Source organism: Notamacropus eugenii, chromosome 1 (assembly GCF_028372415.1).
Source record: "Notamacropus eugenii isolate mMacEug1 chromosome 1, mMacEug1.pri_v2, whole genome shotgun sequence".
Lineage (NCBI taxonomy): Eukaryota > Metazoa > Chordata > Mammalia > Diprotodontia > Macropodidae > Notamacropus > Notamacropus eugenii.
Genome location: NC_092872.1, coordinates 726,941,715 through 726,966,819, shown reverse-complemented (window position 1 = coordinate 726,966,819; position 25,105 = coordinate 726,941,715). Strand labels below are relative to the sequence as shown.

Genomic DNA, 25,105 nt, shown 5'->3' with positions numbered 1-25,105 from the left:
GGCGGGGTGGAAGCGGGGAGGAAGTGACGCCCTAGGGGTTAGAAAATACCCTCTAGGCGCGCACGGACTTCTGGGAATCGTAGTATCGAGGCGAAAGCGCTTTCTGCACATACCTGCCCATCCCCCCGGCCTGGAATACGGCCCCGCCTCCCTGTCTGCCCCGCCCCCACACTCTTACTACCTTGGAGCTCCGCCCCCTCTGCTCCTCCCCTTACCAAGTGAATACCAGCCCATAGGTAGATGGACTAAATAAAAGAGCCGGCTTTTACCTGGAGCTTCCCACGTCCCAGGCCCTGTTAAGTATTTTGCAGGGACTGTCTCATCGGGTCCTCACCACAACCCTGGGAAGCCGGTGCTTTTATACACCCCTTTTATATGTGTGGAAACAAGGGTGAAGGGACTGGCCCAGGGTCACACAGCCACCACGTAACTCAACTTGGATTAAAACTCATGTCTTCCTCATGTCACACCCAGAACTCTCTCCACTGCATGTCACCTGAACTGCCTGGGAGGTAAGGCAGATTTCTGTATCCTGCAGAGTTTGGGTATATGTAGTCTTTGCTCTTTGAAACAGTTCAGATAAGAGGTTCAAGGGATGTCTGGTCACCCCCTCCCCATTTCCCCTGGATTTTAAAAACTCTTCCCTGTGTGCCTCTTTGATGAGATAAATTTCCCCATTTCTACTTTTTATTCACAAGAACAAAGGTGAAGAACTTCACTGGAAATAATGGGAAACAAATGTGAAGGTGGCCCCCCAGTACTGGATTTCAAATTCTTTTAGAAAACAGTGATCATCAAGAAGCAGAGTGGCAAATCAGTGGAACAGATTAGGTACACAATTCACGATAGTAAATGAGAATAGTAAACTCCACAGGATATACCAGCAGGATAGTTCACTCATCTCTAAGAAGGCAGCATTTAATTCCATCAAAACCAAAGTACAAGCAAAGCTCAGAGAGATGCAGGATTCCTGGATCAGTAAGAAGGCAGATGAAATGCAGTTTTATGCTGATAGTAACAATCCAAAGCACTTACGATTCCTTGAAAGCTGTTTATGGACCAAAAACCTATGGTGCATCACAACTACTCTGTGCTGATGGAGCCATAGTGATTAGGGATACAGACATGATCCTAGAGAGATGCGCTGAACACTTCCATAGAGTTCACAACAGACCATCATCAATCAATGCTGAGGCCACTGACTGTTTACCTCAGGTTGAAGTCAATCCCTCCTTAGCTGAACCTGCAAATGAAGACGAGGTTTTGAGGGCCATTAGGCTCCTTTCATGTGGCAAAGTCCCTGGTGTTGATTCTATTCCAGCTGAGATTTACAAGGCAGGGGGACCATTGCTCACACAAAAGCTGACATAAATTTTCCAGATTCTAAGGCAAGAAGAGGTTATCTCCCAGGACTTCAAGGATGCCTCCTCTGTCCATCTCTATAAAGGTAAAGGGAATAGATTGTCCTGCGACAATCACAGGAGGATGTCTCTTTTAGTCAGTGCTGGCAAAATTCTTGCTAGAGTTCTCATTAATAGGCTGATCCTTCACCTGGAAGATGGTCATATACCTGAGAGCCAATGTGGCTTCAGAAAGGGCCAAGGTACAGTCGATATGGTTGTTTGCTGCCTGACAACTCCAGGAGAAATGCCAGGAACAGAATAGAGGTCTGTACACAACATTTATAGATCTGACCAAGGCTTTTGACACTGTTAGTTGTAAGGGCTTATGGAAAATTATGTCAAACTTTGGTTTCCCGGAGAAGTTCATCAATATGGTACATCAATTTCATGATGGTATGTTTGCCTGGGTTCTGGATAGTGGACAATGTTCTCTTGCCTTCCCAGTCACCAACGGAGAGAAACCAGGCTGTGTGCTTGATCCTATGCTTTTTAGCATGTTTTCAGTAAGTGACCAGAATCATCTAGTGGTAGGTAAATGCAAACATACAAGCTATTGGGAATGGAACTCACTATTTGACAAAACCTGCTGGAAAAACTGCAAGGCAGGTTGGTCAAAAGCAGATGTAGAACAACATCTGCCATATCAATTAAAATAAAGTCAAAATAGGCAAATGATTTGGACATAAAGGGTCATGCCATGGGCAAATTGGGGGAAATTTTACCAGTCAGATCTATGAATAAGGGAAGAATTTATGACCAAATAAAAGAGAGCATCATGGAATATAAAATGGATCATTTTATTTAATAAGTTTTTGCACAACAAAACTAATGCAGCAAAGATTAGAAGGAAAGCAGGAGAAATAGAAAAAAAATTATACTGTTTCTGTGATAGAGACCTGACTTCTGATATAAGTGAAAAATTTTTTTTATAAAAAAAGTCATTCCCGAATTGACAAATGTTCAAAGGACATGAAGGGGCAGTTTCCAAAAGAAATTCAAGTAATCTTTGATCATAGGAAAACATGCTCTAAATCACTAATTAGAAAAATGCAAATTAAAACAACTCAGAGCTACTGCCTCATACCCATCAGACTGACTAATATGACAGAAAAAGGAAATAATAAAGGTTGATAAGAAGGGAATGGGGAAAGATGCACTGTTGCTGGAGTAGTGAAGTGTTCCAATCATTCTAGAGAGTAATTGGGAACTATTCCCAAAGGACCATAAAACTGGGCATACCTTTTGACCCAACAATCCTTTTGCTAGGTGTGTCCCAAAGGGATCAAAGGAAAAAGAACCCCCATGTACAAAAACATTTTAGCAGTTCTTTCTTTGGTGGCAAAGAATTTGAAATCAAGGGGATGCCCACCGATTGGGGAATATGTACGTGTTGGTCCTTTGTTGCCGAAGAAGACCATGCCATCAGAGAAATAATGACGTGACTTGCACTTGACTTTGGTTTGAGAGAGGGAGGTCTGTGCAGGTCACCAGCCTCACTTCTGCTCCAGAGCCATCTGAATCCAGTGACCTGACAGATATTCATCAGGATGACTGGAGATGACCCAGGAGGCGGCAATTGGGGTTAAGGGACTTGCCCAAGGTCACACAACTAGTGAGTGTCAAGTGTCTGAGGTGAGATTTGAACTCAGGTCCTCCTAACTCCTGCACTGGTGCTCAATCCACTGTACCACCAACCTGCCCTTATTGGGGAATAGCTGAAAAAGCTGAGATATTAATTGTGATGGAATACTAGTGTGTTCTAAGAAATGATGAACAGGATAGTTTCAGAAAAAGCTGAGAAGACTAATATGAACTGATGCAAAGTGAAGCAAGCAGAATCAGGAGACTGTCATACACAGTAACAGCAATGGTGTACAATGATCATGTGTGAATGACTTACCTATTCTCAGCAATACAGTAATCTAAGAGAATTCTGAGGGATTTATGATTTTAAAAATTGCTATTCACATCCTGAGAATGAACTGATTGGCTCTCAGTGCAGACTTAACCTTTTTTTTAATGTTTTGGGAGGGGTGGTCTGTTTTCTTCTACAACATGACTAATAAGAAAATGTTTTACATGACTACACATACATATATTTTTTGTTCTAAAGTAATATTTTAATTTTTAAATTATAAAGCCCTTTACTTCCTCCTACCTCCCCAACACACATTGTAAGAGGTGATTAATTAGACTCCTATGATTCCATATGGGTGGTGACAGTAAGTTCTGATATTGTAAATTCACTTGCTTAATCACAGGAAGCTAACTAGAGGACCTCCACCATTGTTTTTCTTTATTATGGTGACCAAGCCCAGCATGGTGGAGGTCACTCAAGTACATGGATAGTTCTCCAGCTATTTTTGTTGCCCCTCTTGCCCTTGTCATCCCTTTATTGCCCAACATGGAGAAATGACCATGGGCACTAGAACAAATGGCCCTGGTTGCCAGCCAGCTGCCCACATTTCTATCAGTTTATGGGTGTGCTCATCAGGACCTCCTGAAAGGTTAAGCTAGGTCTGTGAAGCTCTGCTCATTAGTCCATTTATCAACCAATGGGATTCTGTATTTTGTCTAGATCCTCCTGGAGGGTCAAGGGCAAGGTCTATCAAGCAGTGAGATGGTTTTTTGGTTCTGTCTCATCTATATTTTGTGGGTATCAAGCACCATAAAACTCAGACCCTGGAGGAAGGGGGCATCTCAGATTGTGAAGAAAAGCTGAGGTTCACTACATTGAAAGGAAACACAGACCCATTAATAAAGTGTCAATGGCTCAGAGCTCTGCCTCAGTTTCTTTTATTGCAGGTTGGATCATTTTACACCTCATAATGTACACTGGAAATAACAAGCAAAGAAACACAAAATTCTTATAAGCAGAGTCAGGCAATACAAATTTCCACACTGACTCCATGCAAAATTGCATGTCTCATCCTTCTCACTGATCCATTACCTCATAAGCAGCTTTCTTGCTTATTGATACTGGAGAATCATGGTTGATCACCATGCTTAGTGAGTTTTAAGTTCTTCAGAATGGCTTGTGGATTACATTGATGTTACAGTATAAATTCTCATTCATCTCTGCATCACCCCCTTATAAATTTTCCCAGGATGTCTTTAGAACTATTCATTTTTTAAAGACAAAAGTAATATTCTCTTACATTAATATATCATGATTTTTCTGTCCTTCACCAATTGAAGTATACCCTCTTTATTTTCTAGTTATTTGCCACTACAAAAAGGTGATATTTTTCTATTTTCCGTCTTTGATTTCTCTGGGATACAGTCCTACTAATAAGTCAAATTTGACATACAAGTTAGTACTTTCTTGGGCATAGTTACAAATTGTTTTCCATAATAACTGCAGCAATTTATAATTCTCCCAGTACTGCATCAATTTATGTTTTCCCACTCCTGTTTTGTCAACATAAACAATATGAGCATATCCTGTTCTGGTAATCTAAGCATTCTTACAAATATTCATCCATTTCATTTGTTAGGTTTTTTTGTCATAAAATTCAACAAAATACTTTCAAAAAATATTCTTCATTGGTTGTCATTTCTTATTTACACTTTGATACTGGTAATTTGGTTTTCAATTTTCTTTTCAGTCAAATTAGCTGATTTAATGTATTGTTTTGTTTTCAAAAACCAAAGTTTTAACATATCAGTTTGATTTTTACTTTTCATTTTGCAGATCATTTCTTTCATATTTCCATTTTCTATTTTGGTGTTACTATGTTAAAATAATACCCTTTACCCCATCCCAATTACATGGACAATAATTTCAATTTTTTTTAATTTTGTAAGTTCCAAATTATATCCCTCCCTCCCCTCCTCCCTTCTAGTGGTCAGTATTCTGCTATAGGTTATATGCATACAATCACATAAAACATATTTTTGTATTATTCATTTTTGAAAGAAAGAAGGAAGGAAGGAAGGAAGGAAGGAAGGAAGGAAGGAAGGAAGGAAGGAAGGAAGGAAGGAAGGAAGAATATTTCATGAGTTCATTCTCTGGTGGCAGATAGTACTCTTCATTAGGAGTCCTTTGGGATTACTTGGATCCATAATGGACAATGGACATTCATAGTTGTTCATTATACAATCTTTGCTCTTGGCTATATACATTGTTCTCCTGGTTCTGCTCACTTCACTCTTCCTGAGTTCATAAATCTTTCAGGTGTTTCTGAAATCACATCCTGCTTGTCATTTCTTATAGCACAAAAATAATCCACTAAGATCATATACAAAACTTGTTCATCCATTCTCAAACTGATATGCATTCCCTCATTTTCCAGTTGTCTGCCACCACAAAAAGAGATATTTCTGTACAAATAGGTGTTCCACCACCCTCCCCCACACCACTCCTGCTTTTTTCTGTTATTGCTGGGGTAGAGAGTATGAACACTTTTATAGTCCTTTCTGTTGGGGGTGTAAGCTCAGTTCCATGTGGACAGTCTCAGGCGGGTAAAGGTGAGAACTTCTAAACCTTAGAGTTCTCATGAGGCCCCCCAGGAAACAGCAGGGAACTGAGGAGTGAGATCTCGTGTATTTCCGCCTCTTCCCGTGAGAACGTGATGGGAGAGAGCATCCCCGCCCTCGAGACTGGCCCGGATCTGGGCACACCTATTGTAATCTAACAGGCATGGTATTCAGGTGCAAACTATGCGGCAGGAGAGCTTAAGTAGGGTCAGGAAAGCCCAAAGGCGTTCTTAGCGCTGAGGGGCCCTTAGAGGAAGGACAGAAGGCCCCTCTTCCCTCTTTCTTCTCTTCTCTCTTCCCTCCCCCCTCTCTCCCCACTTCCACTTCTGCTTTCATTCTCTTACTGTAAGATCTTTGCCTCCTTGGGAGATTCCTCGCTCCCCAGGAAGAGTTCCCCCTGCACATGTAACCAAGACCCTGAATAAAGCCTAACCCTTGTTCGACTCCGGAAAGTCTCTTCTCTCATACGTTTATCCGGTTTGACCAGCCGAAGACCTGCGATAGGTAAGGTAAGACTCGGGTAGCCCTCAGGCCTCTAGGCCTGGCACCTTTCAGCATAGCTCCAAACTGCTCTCCAGAAAGGCTGTATTGTAAAAATTACATCAAATTTGTTGTCTGGAGAGGAAAGAGGAAATTTGGAAATTATTTTAAAAAATTATTGAAGATGGAGGGGTGGAGCCAAGATTACAGTGTAAAGGCAGGGACTCTGAGAGAGTCCCTGGGGCTCTGGGAGAGCTGGGCTCTCCCCCAACCCTGATTGCCCCCTCCTCCCAAAAGAACTTCTATAGTGACTCTAACCAGATTCTACAGTAGCAGAACATACAACAAGATCAAGTGAAACAATTTTCCAGCAAAGCCAAATTAGGTTGGGAGGAAAGGTCCGTTGCACCAAGGTAAGAGTGGAGCCAAGCCCACTGCAGGACAAACAGTACTGGGTCTAAGTGCCAGGGTGAAGAGCAGACCTAGCACACTACCTTGAGACCACAGGGGACCTGGGACCTGGTCACAGCTGTAGGGTAGAAAATTGTTGTGGCTGCTCACAGACCAATGTATAATACAGGAGAGTAGTAAATACAACTCTCCCTGAATCATACCAACTTGAGAGAAATGAAACTTTCCAGGTCCCCAGAACTACCTCCAGAAACAGCTGCACAAAAATCTTGAACTTTAAATATTCTCCATTCCCCAGCAAGTCCCTAAGTGGGTCCCAAGTCAATCCACCTGGGAGGAAACTTAACCCAAACTGCTCCAGGTGTGCTCTGTAATACCCTCTTTGCTCATAACAACCCTTGTTGCTACTGTGGAAGTAAAAGAGTTTCACTAAACTCTCCTGTGCTTCATCAGTGCCTTTGCTTCCCAGAAAAGATCTTTAGGGATCGGATATGGTCTATTGCTTTACAGATAAATATTTCAGACAGGTAAAGTAACTTGCCCAAAGTTGCACAGAGCAGTGGATTAAGAATGCCATTCCCAATTAGCTCTTATCCTTTGAGATGACACAAAAGCAGGCAATCAAACAGGCTCAGGAATCATGTACTTCAAGGCTCAGGGATTTCAGGTTTGGAAGTTTATTTTATTTTATTTTATTTTATTTTATTTTTTTAATGTTTAACAATCACTGTCATACAATTGAGATTTTATCCCCCCCACACCTACCCCCCACTACCCCCCTCCCTCCCCACGACTGCATACAATTCTGTATAGGTTCTACATATACTTTCCTATTGAGTATATTTTCACTATAGTCATGCTATGTAGTCAGACTAAAATAAATGAAAGAAATCATATAACAAATCAAAACATGATACACAAAAACTTACACATACACAAACATGATCTGCTACATTTTGTGAATGACTTCCATATTTCTCTGAGTGTGGAAGGCATTTTTGCCTTGAGAAAAACCATTGGGATTTTTTTTTTTAAGAAGTTCTTGTGTTATTACGAAATTCCAAGTCTACCAGAAAAAACTCTGGCACACTGTGGTCGTTGCTGTGCAGAAAGTTCTCCTGGTTCTGCTCCTTTCACTCAGCATCAGGTCATATAAGTCCTTCCAGGCCTCTCTGAAGTCTTCTTGTTCATCATTTCTTATGGCACAATAGTACTCCATTACATTCATATACCATAATTTATTCAGCCATTCCCCAATTGATGGACATCCCCTTGACTTCCAGTTTTTGGCAACTACAAAAAGTGCTGCTATAAATATTTTTGTACATGTGGTACCCTTTCCCATTTTTATGATCTCTTGGGGATACAGTCCTAGTAGCGATATTGCTGGGTCAAAGGGTATGCACATTTTTGTAGCCCTTTGGGCATAGTTCCAAATTGCTCTCCATAATGGTTGGATGCGCTCGCAGCTCCACCAACAATGAATTAGTGTTCCAACCCTCCCACATCCTCTCCAGCATTTATCATTTTCTTGTTCTGTCATGTTTGCCAATCTTATAGGTGTGATGTGGTACCTCAGAGTTGTTTTGATTTGCATCTCTCTAATCAATAGTGATTAAGAGCATTTTTTCATATGATTATAGATATCTTTAATTTCTTCTTCTGAAAATTGCCTGTTCATATCCTTTGACCATTTATCAATTGGGGAATGACTTGTATGATTATACATTTGAGTCAGTTCTCTATATATTCTAGAAATGAGGCCTTTATCCCCGAGCTTAGCTGTAAAAATTCTTTCCCAATTTACTACATCCCTCCGGATTTTGGTTGCATTGGGTTTGGTTGTGCAAAAACTTCTCAGTTTAATGTAATCAAAGTTATCCATTTTGCATTTCATAATGCTTTCTATCTCTCCTTTAGTAAAAAATTCTTCCCTTCTCCATAGATCTGATAAATACACTATTCCTTGCTTCTCTAGTTTATTCATGGTATCAATCTTTATACCTAAATCATGTACCCATTTGGACTTTATTCTTGTGTATGGTGTCAGGTATGGGTCTATGCCTAATTTCCGCCACACCATTAATCCAGTTTTCCCAGCAATTTTTGTTAAAGTGAGTTCTTATCCCAGAAGCTGGGGTCCTTGGGTGGTTTGGAAGTTTATAAGACAGATAAACATAGTACACAAGAGGGCTGCTAGCACAGGTTCACTCTTGATCTGGTCGGATAGGAAAGACATGAAGACAGCTTTGAAGGGGTTAATAATCTAGCTTTAATCCAATCTAGTCTTCTCACAAGAGGATTGATGATAATGGGAGCACAAGTCCTACAGCATTCCCTAATCACCCTTCTCTCTAAGGCCAGCAAGAAGGGTGGTGGGTGGGCAACAATACCTACTTTTCAATGGAGTAAACTAAAACAGGCACAGCTTGTGTATTTCCTTAAATCCCCTGAGGCCTCAAAGGGGGTGCAGTTCACAGAAGTAAATTCCTGCTAAGTCGTGAGGGGGACCTATGGAGGCAAACGCAGCATTCCAGCTTGTGCATTCAATTGTAAGTTTCCCATTCACTGACCAGTGCCCACCTGCTTCATAAGGCAACAAAGAAGCCATGTCAGCAATAGCCTCACAAGTTACATCACCTCATCCCTGAATCTGCAGTCACAGTGGATGTTGACAAATATTTATTATTTATCATTATATTATGCTACACAAGTGTGGTGATGTTGTGAACCATAATTGTGAGAACTCATATCCAATACCTAGGAATAAGAGATTGTTATGGCTATGGATCCTGGGAAACTGAACTCTAAGAAATAACAAAAATCCACTTTACACACACTGGACTCCACCTTACTTAGAAGGTGGAAAGGAGGAAGCTCTGGGCTAAAGGGTAATGTCCTCCAGATTTCTCAGGGAAAAATAATTTGCAAGACTGAAGAATAGGAAAGCAGGATTTTCCAGAACAAGATGCTGTAACAGTCGTTTTTTCTCACTTGATATAATTTTTTTTTCCAAATTACATGTAAAGTTAGTTTTCAACATTCACTTTTAAGATTTTGAGTTCCAAATATTTTTCTGCCACCCCTCCCCAAGTTGGTAAACAATTTGACATATGCAATATGTGCACAATTACATCCTTATGGTAGCCAAATGCTTGTCCTCAATTTCTTCACTGAAAATTCTATATACCTTAACCAAAACGGGAATCTTAATCATCTTTTCATGTGTGACACTAATTAGAGGACAAGCATTTGTACTTAGAATGTTAATTATGCTATTAATGTGCACTTCAATGAACTGCTTCCTTTTGGCCTTCAGAGTTCTGGGGAGAAAACACATTGCATCAACATCTGTCACAGGCCCTTCTAGTGCTTTGTTCTAACTAAAGAGATTCCTAATGTTTATGGTCCATACTGGCTACCCAAATGAATAGGAGCAGACACAGCACCAGCAACATCAGTAACACAGCTCAGATCAGGATATGTTCCATAATCACCTTCTAATTTTTAATTCGCTTTGTTTTGTTTTGTAATTTCTTGGTTTCTCATGAAGTCATTAGCTTCTATCTGCTCCATTCCAATTTTTAAAAACTATTTTCTTCAGTGAGCTTTTCAACCTCCTTTTCCATTTGGCTAATTCTGCTTTTTAAAGCATTCTTCTCCTCATTGGTTTTTTGAACCTCTTTTGCCAATTGAGTTACCCTATATTTAAAGGTGTTATTTTCATCAGCGGTGTTTTTTTTTGGGGGGGGGGGGGTCTCCTTTAGCAAGCTATTGACTCACTTTTCATGATTTTCTTGCATCACTCTCATTTCTCTTCCCAATTTTTCCTCCACCTCTCACACTTGATTTTCAAAATCCTTTTTGAGTTCTTCCATGGTCTGAAACCAGCGCATATTTATTTTGGAGGTTTTGGATGTAGAAGCCTTGACTTTTAGGTCTTCCTCTGATGGTATGCATTGTTCTTCCTCATCCAAAAGAATGGAAGAAAATACCTGTTCACCAAGAAACTAACCTTCTATACTCATTCCCCGCCCCCCCCCCCCCCCTGCCTTGGGCACTTTTTCAGCCAGTTACTTGACTTTTAGTCCTTTGTCAAGAGAAGGTTATACTCTGGGGACCTACAAGTTCTCAGTTCTTCCAAGGTGGCACAATCAAGGGAGAGGAGTTTATTCCTCTCCTGACCTTCTCACTAGTCTGGGAGCAACCAAAAAGGTAATGTGAATTATCTCATTGGAAAAATAACTGACCTGGAAAATAGATCCAGGAGAGATAATTTAAAAATTATGGAACTACCTGAAAACCATGATCAAAAAACAAAAGAGCCTAGACATCATCTTTCATGAAATTATCAAGGAAAACTGCCCTGATATTCTAGAACCAGAGGGCAAAATAAATATTGAAAGAATCCACCAATCACCTCCTGAAAGAGTCCCGAAAAGAGAAACTGCTAGGAATATTCTAGCCAAATTTCAGAGTTCCCAGGTCAAGGAGAAGATGTTGCAAGCAGCTAGAAAGAAACAATTTGAGTACTGTGGAAATATAATCAGGATAACACAAGATCTAGCATCTTCTACATTAAGAGATCAAAGGGCTTGGAATGATATTCCAGAAGTCAAAGGAACTAGGACTAAAACCAAGAATCACCTACTCAGCAAACATCAGGACCACAGTTGAGGTCATGAAATGTTCATCAAGCATCATCAAAAATTATTCATCACATGTTACGCATAGGCTCATCTCATGGACAAGAGGGCATCCCAAAGTATTTTCTATGCCATGTGCCCAGGGATCAAAGTTAATACTAGGGCTCTCTAAATACCACCATCTACTCAAAAACTGCTCCCTCTCTAAAGGTTCATGGGAGCATAACATTACATCTTTGCCCCTTTACAGGCCTCTACACAGGGGAGGGATATTTCCTCCTCCCATGATGCCTAAATAAGGGAATCTCTGAACTGCATCAAGGGACTCAGACTCACAGTCTAGTCAGCTGTGGGAATCTTCCCACACTCCTTATAGTCATGAAGGATCACTATACAATGAATTCTCTAATGCACATAGTGCCCACCATTTAAAGGCCTTCATATCAGTACTGCACTCTTAAGGTTTTTTTCCCAAATGAATTCTTTCGTGATAAGTAAGTTGTATCCTCACTCTGAAGCTCTTTCCACATTCATTACATTCATAAGGTTTCTCTTCAGTATGAACTCTCTGATGGCTAGTAAGAAGGTCCTTCCTCCTGAAGGCCTTTCCACATTTCCTACATTCATAAGGTTTCTCTCCAGTATGAATTCTCAGATGCTCTGTAAGTTTAGTCTTATCCCTGAAGGCCTTCCCACATTCAATACATTCAAAAGGTTGCTCTCCAGTATGAATTCTCTGATGCAGAGTAAGGAGCTTCTTGCTCCTGAAGGCCTCCCTACATTCACCACATTGATAAGGTTTCTCCCCAGTATGAATTCTCTGATGCACAGTAAAATGTGCCTTATTAGTGAAGGTCTTCCCACATTCACTACATTTATAAGGTTTCTCTCCCGTATGAATTCTGTGATGAACTCGAAGTTGTTTTGTACTACTGAAGGCCTTCTCGCATTCACTGCATGCATAAGGTTTCTCTCCAGTATGAACTCTGTGATGAACTCGAAGTTGTTTTTTACTACTGAAGGCCTTCTCGCATTCACTGCATGCATAAGGTTTCTCTCCAGTATGAATTCTGTAATGCTCTGTAAGTTGTGTCTTATCCCTCCACAACTTCCCACATTCACTACATTCATAAGGTTTCTTTCTATTATGAATTCTCTGATGCAGTGCAAGGTGCTGCTTACTCCTGAAGGCCTTCATACATTTACTACATTCATAAGGTTTCTCTCCAGTATGAACTCTGTGATGAACTGTAAGTTCGTTTTGACTACTGAAGGTTTTCTCGCATTCACTACATGCATACTCTTCAGTATGAACTCTCTGATGGCTAGTAAGTAGGCCCTTCGTCCTGAAGGCCTTTCCACATTTCCCACATTCATAAGGTTTCTCTCCAGTATGAATTCTCAGATGCTCTGTAAGTTTAGCCTTAGTCCTGAAGGCCTTCCTACATTCAATACATTCAAAAGGCTGCTCTCCAGTATGAATTCTCTGATGCAGAGTAAGGAGCCTCTTGCTCCTGAAGGCTTCCCTACATTCACCACATTCATAAGGTTTCTCCCCAGTATGAATTCTCTGATGCTCAGTAAAATGTGCCTTATTAGTGAAGGTCTTCCCACATTCACTACATTTATAAGGTTTCTCTCCTGTATGAATTCTGCGATGAACTCGAAGGTGTTTTTTCCTACTGAAGGCCTTCTCGCATTCACTACATGCATAAGGTTTCTCTCCAGTATGAATTCTGTAATGCTCTGTAAGTTGTGTTTTATCCCTCCACAACTTCCCACATTCACTACATTCATAAGGTTTCTTTCTATTATGAATTCTGCCATGTACTCTAAGTTCTTTCTTAACCCTGAAGGTCTTCTTACATTCACTACATTCATAAGGTTTCTCTTCAGTATGAACTCTCTGATGGCTAGTAAGTAGGCCCTTCGTCCTGAAGGCCTTTCCACATTTCCCACATTCATAAGGTTTCTCTCCAGTATGAATTCTCAGATGCTCTGTAAGTTTAGCCTTAGTCCTGAAGGCCTTCCTACATTCAATACATTCAAAAGGTTTCTCTCCAGTATGAATTCTCTGATGAAGATTAAGGTGCTTCTTGCTCCTGAAGGCCTTCTTACATTCACCACATTCATAAGGTTTCTCCCCAGTATGAATTCTCTGATGCCATGTGAGATTTGATTTAAACCTGAAGGCCTTCCCACATTCACTACATTTATAAGGTTTCTTTCCTGTATGAATACTGTGATGAACTCGAAGTTGTTTTTTACTACTGAAGGCCTTCTCACATTCACTACATGCATAAGGTTTCTCTCCAGTATGAATTCTGTAATGCTCTGTAAGTTGTGTCTTATCCCTGCAGGCCTTTCCACATTCGCTACATTCATAAGGTTTCCTTTGAATATGAATTCTTTGATGCCTAGCAAGGTTCAGCTTATTTGTGAAGGTCTTCATACATTCACGACATTCATAAGGTTTCTCTCCAGTATGAACTCTGTGATGAACTTTAAGTTGTGTTTTACTAATGAATGCCTTCTCACATTCACTACATGCATAAGGTTTCTCTCCAGTATGAACTCTGTGATGAACTCTAAGTTGTGTTTTACTAAAGAATGCCTTCTCACATTCACTACATGCATAAGGTTTCTCTCCAGTATGAACTCTGTGATGAACTCTAAGTTGTTTTTTACTATTGAATGCCTTCTCACATTCACTACATGTATAAGGTTTCTCTCCAGCATGAATTCTGTGATGCACTGTAAGTTCTGCCTCATCCCTGCAGGCCTTTCCACATTCACTACATTCATAAGATTTCTCTCCATTATGAATTTTGCCATGCACTCTAAGTTTTGTCTTATCCCTGAAGGTCTTCTTACATTCACTAAATTCATAAGGTTTCTCTCCAGTAAATTCTCTACTCTCTGAAAGGAAGAATAAAGAGTTGGTTAAATCTGCCTCTCTTACCCTTTTCCCAAGGTACTTAGTTATTCAAAGGTTTTAGAACTCTTCTCTTGCTTTCTCACTTTTAAAAACCTAGTCTCATTAGTATTTCACCAAAAACCAATTTATCTTATTTGAAAGAACGATGAGTCAAAGGTAACATATGTAAATGATTTAACTGAAGATGAATTTACCTGGAAGGATAAATGAACCCTCACTCTTCTTTAAACGGACAACATTTGATTGGAATAAGACTATTTAGAAAAAACAGATGACTCTGTAATTGTACCCTTATCATCTGAGGTAAAAATAGGAAAAGAAAAGACTGAACAGCACAAAAATATAGAACTGAGTTTACAGTGAGGAAGAAAAACAGATACATGAAGTAAATAGAATAAAGAAGAAATATGAAGGGAAATATGTGACAATTGTTGCCATTAATTTCCTCTAAAAATCCACCACACCTACTCTGTAAGGAATACATATCTATAACGTTAAGACATACAGGTGTTTTTGTCAAGAGAAAGTATTAATAATCATCTGAAACACTACTCAAACTGTGACAATCAAAGAAGTAAAAATGAAAACAATCTGGAGGTAGCAATAAAGTCATGAGATTAGCAAAGTTACATTAAAATGATAAATTTTGGCAATTATGTTGAAATAGCTACTTATTAAGCAGCTGCTGCCCTTTTGCTAAACAAGGAACATCAATTTCAACTAAAGACAAAAAACTAAAAATTTTCACAACAGCATTTTGTGAAACAGCAAAATAGTCAAACCCTATAGGTCCAATGATGGTATGGCTACATAAGTCCTGTCATATGTACATATTAATGTGCCTTTATAAACATATTTTCAAAGCATAAAGAAAAACAGAATGACACATAACATGATAGAATGAAGAAAATGGAATGGGGTTAGGATCAGATATGTGAGAAGGAAGGAAGTTTTGTTTTTCATATTCCTAAGTGATAAGGGCTGTGACCTAGCATAGACAGGTTAGAGGTCAGAAACTAATGGGCAGGCCCAAGGAGCTGTGTGAGGAAGGGCCTATCAGAGAGGAGAACATGAAGTCACATGGTCAGAGGACAGTATCATGGAAGATCCAAAGTTCAGAAAACACCTTAAGAAGCCCATCTTTCTGAACATGTTGCAGTCGTCCTCTAACCTTATTGAGGAGGCTACCTGGCCATTCAGGGGAATGGACCTAAAGATTAATAAAGGCTTTCCTGATTTCATAACAGGAATCATTCTTTATTTAAGGTGAGCATGTTTCTCACTGTTGGGGGCTTCTTAAATGGACTCACTTCAAACAGATATTTTGAAAAGTATTAGCAGCAAAGCAACATAATCATAAATACAAAGCAAAGGAAAATATCAGAAAAGAACTAAAAAGCAAAAAGTGTACATTATTTAATATCATAATATACTCATTTTTAAAGGGAGAATGAATTCATAGAAGTGAGACACGAGAATGCCCATTTAAGAGAAGATAATCTTCAATGAACAGAGGAGAAATACCTGTCCTATACTAAGGCAACAACTTTCTTTGAGTGGTGGTACATTTCAGTAAAGAAATACATAAAAAAAAGTAATTTCCTGAGGTAAAAAATGAAGTGTGAAAGACTCAGTTCTCCTCAACAAGCCTGAAAAGCTTTGAAAGGCCATTTTGTTCAATATTTCACAGGAGTTTTGACCTAAAATGACCAACAGATCCCTAGTTTGCAATGACCCATCTGCTTGGTTTTTATGTAGTCACCTGGACAGCTGCTTCTGGGAACATCTGCCTTTGGCATCCAAGATCCTTCCTTCCTTTCCAACTTGTAAATCACATCTGGTTTGGTAACTGCAAATCCTGTTCAATGAAAGTGTTCTAGGGAGTCAACTCAGAGTTCAATCATAAAATAGATATTCTATATCACACAATTTATGTGACATAAAATAGAAATATTCCTTCCACCTATTAGTAGAAAGGTGGGGAAACAAGGGTGCTGAATATATCTTATGCCACCAAGGACAATAAATTAGTTTATTTTGTCCGGGATTTTTGTTTTTCAAATGTGGGGTTTTAATTGGCTGGGTGGAGGAAAAAGTAGGTTTTTTTTAAGATGTTAGGGACAGGAGAAATTAAATTTTTTAAAGAAAGCATCCATAAAAGTCAATAAAAGAATTAAAAAATAGTTTAAGCCCTCTTTTGGGGAAAAAAGGCAGCCTGAAAGCAAGACATCAAGCAGAGCACAAAGGACCACCAAAGAACATTCTATATTATGGTAGAATGGATTACTGAGGACTTACCAAAAAATGGTTCACTTGACTCACTCCCCCTGCTGAGACAGTGGGAACACTGTGTATGTATGATGAAAATTTCACTGGGCTTAAAAAAAAATCGTGATGTGAAGGAATAGAGAGGGGAAGGTACATTCTCAAGGATAACAACAAATCAAGAAATCAATTTCCAGGTATACTAAGCAAAGACTATTTTCCTGGAAACAAGCTGCATGAGCCATCTGTCTCCCAGCTACCAAAGCATTAGGAATACTTTCCACTTGTAGGGCAAGGAATAATTCTTCAGATGTTGAAAGTTGTCATAGCATATATCAAGACTCCAAAGGGGTAGTTTTTCTTACCCAAAGACATGAAGTTCCTGTAGTTCTCCAGCATCACATCCCTGTACAACTTTTTCTGACATGGGTTCAATTGTACCCACTCCTCTGGGGTGAATTCCACAGCCACATCCTGGAATGTGACTGATTCCTGAAATACCAAAAACACTGGTACTTACCCACCCATAGCTCTAGGTGTTATGAAGTTCAAATGTAAACTGCTGGCCCATAGGGTGAGGAAATTTAGGTGCCTGAGTCAACCACAATGACTCCATTTTGTAGCTCAAATCTGGAGGTAACACAGTTCTTTTTCTGGTCAATTACAGGTCAAGTCCAACTTCTGTCTTGTGAGAAAAATTTATTCAATTGTGGGAATTGGGAGAAAACCTTATTGCATTATTTGAACCTAGCCCCAAGTGGCTGGGAAACTAGAACATCTCTACCTGCTTGTTACAGACTCTTAGTAAAAGACCAAAGTGATGCTGACAAGAAGTTTCACAATTCTACATCTCAAGCAACATGTATATCTTCTCTGAAAACTGGCCCCATAGTGAACAATTAATAACTGTTTCTATGTTCCTTTGATTGTATACAGACACTTGGGGGAAATAGGACACCTCTTGTTCTTAATTCAGGGCATTGAAGCAGTTTTCCCCTGAGAGAAGGGGAAACAAATTTACATGACAACTTCATTAATTATTTGAATGGAACAGCAAGTTTACACAATGGATTTGCAGTTTCATATGCAATCATTTTTTTTATCATACTGTTAGAAATGCTGGTTTCATTCCATAAATTAAAAATTAAGTGAATAAGAATTTTAAAAAAGATTTCCTCTCTGATTAGTCTGTAAGTTCCTTAAGGGCCAGAGTCCTTATTGCAATCCTTTGTATCTTAGACATTTAGCACAACACTTTGCACTTTGTAGGTACTTAATAAATGCTTAGTGTTGTAAAGGGTTGCAATGACACTAATTTTAAATATGTGGAGTTTCTTTGTGTGTTTTCTTTTTTTACAGTGGGCACCCAAGTCTCCTACTTCTGCCCTCTGAGTTGAAGCAGCAATATGGCTAATTCGTTTCTACTTGCTGAAATAAGTAACGAAAATGAAATAGTTGAAGATAGCTATCCTGTGGTCCCAAGTCTTTTATTCCAACCTAAACAACGCCAACAAGGCCAATGAGCCTTACCTCTTCACAACTAAGGCAGCTACCTTCCTCTTTTTATCCAGTGGCTGTGCTCCTTTAAATCTGTTGCTCTGAAATGAACATGAATGTGTTCAATTTTCCCGGAACCCTAAGAGTAAGGGTGAATATGGGGGACTACAATCTCCTGTCCATAACAGTAGGTGAACAAATTTTTACTGCTAAAAATAGATGTCAAAGAACAATTACTTTCCAATTCATATATTTAGAGCAGAAATTGACTTGAGAGTCGAATTTTCTCATTTTACACATTAGAAAAGTGGGCCCAGAGAGAGAAAGGGACTTGCTTAACGTCAAAAGGAGAATAAATGGTAAATGTGTACTGTGACACCAGATCCTGTGAGATTCAAATCCAGGAATATTCTCACTGTACCATGTTGCCATTCCCTTTCTGTATAACCATACCAAGGCCACAACTGAGTTTGTGCACAAAAATATTCCTAAGAGCACTCTGGTTCAGCAGAGAATTGGAAACAAACTGAATTCTCACCAATAAAGAGCCAGAAAAAAAATGGCATATGAATCAGTCATTTTTTACCTTAAGATGACTAATGTGAGGAATTCTGAGAACTATTGGACAACATGCATTAACTGACACAGTGTAAATTAAGCAGACTCAACAGAACATAACACAAAATATTACAAAAATATAATTTTAAAAAACCGAAAAAGAAGCTGAACTATGAGAAACTTATAAAAAAAGTTGAACATATAACTTAACAGACTTATGGATAGGTGAACAATTTATGAATAAACAAGAGACAGACAGTAAAGTCAGGTATAAAATTGACAATTTTGATTACATTAAATTTAAATGGTTTTGCAAAACTAAAAAAGTATATAGCTAAGATAAGAAGGAAAGTAGAAAATTGGGGAAAAATTTTTATAGATAGTTTATTGGATAAAAGTGTCCTATCTAAAATATATAAAGAACTATGTCAAATGCATAAGAATGCAAATCACTACCCAAATTGATAAATGGTCAAAAGATAATGAAGGCATCAAAACAATTTCCAGTCATATAAAAACTGGTCTACATTACTAATGATTAGAGAAATGTCAATTACAATAACCCTGAGATATCATTTCACATCTCCAGACTGGCTAAAACAATAGAAGGGTAAAGTGTCAAGTGCTGAAGGGGATGTGAAAAAACTGGGACACTATTTCACTGTTGGTGCAATTGTAAATGATCCAACCATTGTGGTAAACCATCTGGATTTCTGCTCAGACTTATTAAACTACCTATACTGTTTGACCCAGTAAGACCAATACACGGTCTATCTCCAAAGATGATTTGGGATAAAGGAAAAGAATCTACATGTTGTGAAATATTTAAAGTAGCTCTCTGTCTGGCAGTAAAGGATTGGAAATTGCTGAGATGCCCATCAATAGGTGGTAGTGGTTTTCCTTCGCCTTCGAAGAGGACCAAAATGACATCACCATGATAAAGTGAAATTTCAGTGTGTTTGACTGTGGCTGATCAGACCAATACGAGGTCAGAATGCTCTACCACAGGCTGAGCACAGATAGTCCATATGAACATTTGGGATGCATACCCCAAATTTGCATATCCTATGTTTCCTTTGTGCTGTCTCAATTCTGCTTTGCTCATAGAGCACAGTACCCTTTCTGATGTGAGCACACCATGCTGAGAGGTCCTGTGCCAGTGTCTCCCATGTTGCACAGTCAAACCTAAAGTTCTTGAGAGGGCCCATCAATTAGGGAATGGCTGAAAAAGTTGTACTATATGATTGTGATGGAATACTACTGTGCTATAAAGAAATGACCTACATGATGTCAGAAAAACATAAAAAGACTTGCATAAAATAATAAAGACCAAACAATCAGAAGAACCAGGAGAACACTGTATAGAGTAACAGTAATATTGCTTTAAGAACAACTTGGAGTTAATATGTTACTTTATCTTTTACAAATATCCAAAATGACTATAAAGGAAATATGAGAAAGATGCTATCTGCATCCAGAGAAAGAACTGATAAATTGAAGTACAAATAGAATAATTTTACATATATACATATAAAATACACACACACACACACACACACACAGACCTATTTGTGTCTAATGGTAGCCATCTCTAAGGTAGAAGGGGGATGGGAAGAAAAACAAAAAACTTTACTCAATAATTTTTTGCACATTTGAAAGGAATAACAAGTTGTACATAGTAGATTTGCAGTTTCATGTACAATCATCTTTTCGGTCATAATATGTGATGGAAATGCTTGTTTTATTCTACAAATTAAAAATGAAGTTTAAAAATGTTACCACTTCTCAGAGCAGAGAAGATGGAGACCACTAGAGGAGGTTTACTGTCAGATAAAGTCATCATAGGTGTGTGTGTGTGTGTGTGTGTGTGTGTGTGTGTGTGTGTGTGTGTGTGTGTGTGTGTGTGTGTGTATGTGTCTCAAAGACTTCTTTGTTATAAAGGAGGATTAAATTTGGAGGGTGAAGGAAAGAAGTTTTTTTTCCCAGAAACATCTGAGGTGAAATAGCACAAAACCTTATGAAAAAATAAAAGAAACTCTTCTAATTGCTCCCTAACCACTCATTCCTCACACTGATGACGCAGTTTCTGTTCCAATGACTTATGTGCCTTTAAATGCTTTCAGTGAAGCCTCCTCCCCAGCCACAAGAGGTCCTCAAACAGCTGTTTGCCAGCACAGCAGTAGACAAACATCATCTCTCCTCTGGGTCACTCACATGCTAAAAGAGCCAGGTAGCTCAGAGGCTGTGGCCTTGCTTGCGGAAGTAACCACAATTGCTTCTATCCAGTTCCCCTTGTACACAGAGGGGCTTTGGAAGAGGCCCTTCTGAGGCCAGTAATGTTTATGTAACAAACATTTGGAAACTTCTTCCAACGGTAAAAAAAGATACTGACTCTTCCTACTCCAGGGTGGAGACTTTAGTCCCTGGTGAGCCAGTGATTTAACTCCTTCCATCCAGGTTGGACAAAAGAATGAGGATCCAAAGAGTCTTCAAGAGCTTAGGAAAATAGGCTGAATCTAACAAGAAGGGCCCTAGGATGGATCAATGCAAGCTACATTTCTGACCTAACAGAGGCACTGATGGAAGTCTAACTTCAGGACTTCAGGGGACAAGTTCCCCTCCTCCTCATATGGGACTGGCATATTGCTACAAAAAGCAGATGAATGGTTTTGGGGATCCAATGTGGATGTGACAGTTGATTACAAGTCTCTATGGGCAGCCTCAAAAGAATCTATTAAATGAAAACAACAAAATGACAAAAATGTCTATTTTAATTACACAGGTGCCCTGATTAACCAAACCAAATACACAAAATGCTCATTTGAAACAAAAAAAAACCCCCAACTAATCACTAAGGGAATGATTATTTGTCTTAACAAGAGGATTCATCTATTAAATGAATGTATAAAAGGAGGCTTTGCTTTATGAAAGAATATACTACAAAGGTCCTATAAACTTCTCTGATGTATTTATAACATGATTTGATTAACACAACTTTTCATCCTCATGACAACTGCATTAAATAAGGCAAAATTAAATAACTCCTCTTTAGTTTTCTCCCCTTCAAGAAAGTTCCTATCAAGGGGGAGAGTCCCAGAGCAGGAAATTACCTTGTGACTGGGAAGGAGCCAGAATTTTTTTTTATATTCAGCTTCAAAAGTTCAGGATAGCTAATGATTAGAAATGGGCAGAAAACCCACACCAAGTCATTTATTCAATGTAATATCTGGTTAAGAATAAATCCTTTCTAAAAAAAAGAAAAAGGCTATCTCGTGCGGGTCAAGGGAGTCAGTCTTTTCTTAAAAATTTCAGCAGCCAGAACAATCAGATTTTGCAACAACTACAGAGGCCTTCGAAATTTAGCTTTATCAGAAGGGGATTCCTCAGTTCAAACCTGGCCTCGGACACTATAAACCGTGCCGTCCCAGCCAAGTCACTTCACCTCTTTGCCTCACTCTCTTCATCTGTAAAATGAACGAAGGAAATGGCGAAGCCCTCCATCATCTCTGCCACAAGACCCCAAAGGGGGCCAGGAAGAGTCAGACGGGACTGCAAACGACTGGGCCACATGAACTGCACACAAGTCACTTCCTAAATCTGTGCACACGTACCTAGGTACGTCTGGGTTTGTACACTCCTTGTTTGTGGGGAACATACGCCGGTCTCTAAGTCATCACTTGGCTCTACGTTCATGACCCCCCCCACGCCCACAATTTCTAGGGGTACAGCACTGGGGAAAGAACCACATCCCGGGGTCTCAGGCCTCAGACGTGGCACTCACCTTTCTGGCCCGGGGTCTCAGCACGGGCGCCATCTCTCCTCCTTCCGGGGCGGGGCAGAGGCCACACCAGGCAGGGCTGGGGAGGGAAGGAGAGCCGTGAGCGGAGGGGTCTGCCCCGCTATGGGCCTAGGAAGCCCCACTTCCCCCGGGGGGATCAAGGAGGGAGGGCGGCGCAGGGGGTCCAAAGAGAGACAAACGTGGAGAAGACACGTGACCCTCTCAGAAGCGGGGAGGATGGGGGTGGGGGCCAAGGACCCCGGCCATGTTAGGGAAGGCTTCTCTAAGGAGGGGATGCCCCGGAGGATGCCGGGAAGAGTCGACTCCACAGGGAAGAGCCGTCTAAGGACAGACGGACGCACACCGGGAACACCTACCCTCGGACTCTGGGCACAGGGGAAGGGCGCGAGCTCATTCTTGAACCATCCCCCCCGCACGGGCCGCTCCCAAACCCCTGGAAGGCTCCGGGGGCTTCATTCCTCCTCCGGGAGACTCCCCTCTCCTTTTGGGGGAGCTCTCCTCGGGGGCCCCGATCCCGCCGCACCCCCGGCCGGCCTCGGGGGCACCTCGTCAAAGTTGAGCGAGAAGCCACTGCCACCTGCAAACCCAGAAAGGGAGCGGAGGCAACGAGGCGGAAGTGACGTAAGAAAAATGTGTGCCCTGGCATTGTAATATGCCCACGACGCCCGCATGGCTTTGTGGGAATGGTAGTCTAGAGGCTCAGGCGCCTTCTGCGCAAGCTCCTGGCCTGGAATGCAGTCCCGCCTCCCTGCTTGCCCCGCCCCCCCGGGGGCCCCTGCCTTGGAGCCCCGCCCCTTCTGCTCAGGAATGTCTGCCACGTGGTAGGTGGACCACATAACAGTAAGAGCCAGCCTGTACCTGGAGCGTCCCGCCTCCGGCTCTGTTAGGCACTTTAAGGTGATAATACTTAATATGAATTTTAGACTTTAATAAGGGCCAAAGTTTGAATTAAGAAGAGCCTGAACCTAATAGTCCCCTTTGTTTAACTTAGAGGATGCCTTTTGATGTCAAGCAAATGGGACTTCCTTACCAGACCCTTCTTCTAGCATCCTAGTGTTAAGAGAAAAACACAAATACCTTGGGGTGTGACTTCAGCTTTGTCAAACTTTATTAAGATAAACAACTTCAAAGGCCTGTTTAGGAGAGGATATCTGTTATCCGGCTGATGGGACTTTTTCCTTATCTTAAATCACAGAGACATGCTACGGAAAGAAGATGCCCATAGCTTGGGATCATAAAACCCAACTGATGATACTTTGTTTTCAGTGTGTTTATCTAAGAGAACTCCTTTCTCACGGCAAAATGTATATAAGCCAGAAGATTTCTGTACTGGGTAGCCAGAACATTTCTGGCTCCATAATGCATTATGTTACCGTTTTCTTTAATAGGGAATTGATTAATTAATTAAATCATAAAATGTATGCATTCAGCCTGTTGCCTTTCTTTAACCAAGTTTTCAGGTCAACAACGGTGACTGTCTCATGGGGTCCTACCACAACCCTGGGGCCCCCATTTTATAAAGGCAGAAGCTAGGGCGAAGGGACCGTGCCTGGGTCTCTCCGCTGCCTGGACCAGCTCCCAGCCCGATCCCTTCTCCCTCCGTTCTTCCCCAGCCTCCAATGGCCGCAGGGGCGCTGCCTCGGTCTCCCATCCCCCGCTGTCCCGACCCGGGAGGACTCTGCCCGGCTCTGCCTCCCTCCGGGCCGATGCCCTGCCCCGGCAGCTGCCCTGCTCTCTCCCTCCGTATTGGAGGAAGTGACGGGGGACAAGCGAGAGGAGAAGCAGACGTCGGGATGTTCGGACAGAGCCGAGAACGGCCCCGGGAAGCCGGAGGCGCGGCGCGGTTGTCCGGTCCTGGGCCTTCCTCCTGGCAAAGACGCTGGACACGTTTGCCGTTTCCTTGTCAGGCTCATTTTAGAGGCGAGGTTCCACGAAGCTAAATGCTTGGTCCCGCTTCCAAGAGCTCCTAAGGTCCTGGGGCCAGCTGTGCCCTCCGTCCTGCTGCCTCCCCTCCGCGCCTGTGCCACCCAGATGTTCTCACGGCTCAGCGAGCGCTTCAGGAGCTGACCAGGTTCTAGTCTGCACTGTCAAAGGTTATCCATGTGTTCGCTTTTACCTTGTCTCCCCGGCCAAACATTCCCCCTTCCCTCTAGAAGAATCCTTCCGTGTAACGAGGAATGCCAAGAGACAGCAGTCCAAGGACCGTCATTTACACGTTCCTTGACTCCGAAAGTGCAAGGCATGTGCCACAAGTACGAGCCACAACATCTGCAGAAAGGACAAGAGGAGGAATTCAGAAAGAAGGAAGGGGGTGTCTGTCTTCCCTGGCTCTTCCCAGCTACTGGGACTTTGAAAATCATTTGCATTTCATAATACCTAATCCTTGAGGAGAAAATGGCCTCAGGCTAAAGGTAATCCGATTTACCAACTGTATTATATTAAATGTGTTTTATATCACAACCTCGAGATTTTAGCATGGATTTTTATTTTCAACAAGATGGAGGATTGGAAATGTCTTCTCCATTCTGACATCCTTATCTGATAAATGGCTATCACTCAAGTAGAAATTTTAAAATACAGGAGTTTACTTACCTCTTCAGTGATAAACATGCATTTATTTCTTGTTTTC

The 25,105-nt window shown here is 40.9% G+C and overlaps 1 protein-coding gene across 3 annotated transcripts; it reads right to left on the bottom strand.

The window, feature by feature from the left end:
• Positions 1–4,161: 4,161 nt before the first annotated feature.
• On the bottom strand, positions 4,162–23,137 carry LOC140522193 (uncharacterized). 3 transcript variants are annotated; one of them, XM_072637342.1, is made up of 5 exons: positions 22,833–23,137; positions 22,459–22,534; positions 16,988–17,114; positions 16,120–16,215; positions 4,162–14,338 (listed from the first exon to the last, which is right to left on the bottom strand). In XM_072637342.1, exons 1-5 carry the CDS (start codon positions 23,120–23,122, stop codon positions 11,877–11,879), a joined length of 3,051 nt encoding a protein of 1,016 aa, XP_072493443.1. In that variant the 5' UTR covers positions 23,123–23,137; the 3' UTR covers positions 4,162–11,876. The 3 variants fall into 3 exon arrangements, with proteins under 3 accessions (XP_072493443.1, XP_072493453.1, XP_072493464.1); XM_072637352.1 differs by lacking the exon at positions 16,120–16,215; XM_072637363.1 differs by lacking the exons at positions 22,459–22,534; positions 22,833–23,137 and adding an exon at positions 18,153–18,168 and having other exon boundaries at positions 16,120–17,114.
• Positions 23,138–25,105: the final 1,968 nt, after the last annotated feature.

Excerpts from the sequence above, each read along its gene's own strand:
- LOC140522193 (XM_072637342.1), bottom strand. The coding sequence starts at position 23,122 with ATGCCAGGGCACACATTTTTCTTACGTCACTTCCGCCTCGTTGCCTCC. Across the intron at positions 22,535-22,832 it reads CCTGTGCCCAGAGTCCGAGG|CCCTGCCTGGTGTGGCCTCT; the intron begins GTAGGTGTTCCC and ends TTCCCTCCCCAG. Across the intron at positions 16,216-16,987 it reads CAGGAACTTCATGTCTTTGG|GATTTGCAGTTACCAAACCA; the intron begins GTAAGAAAAACT and ends TTCATTGAACAG.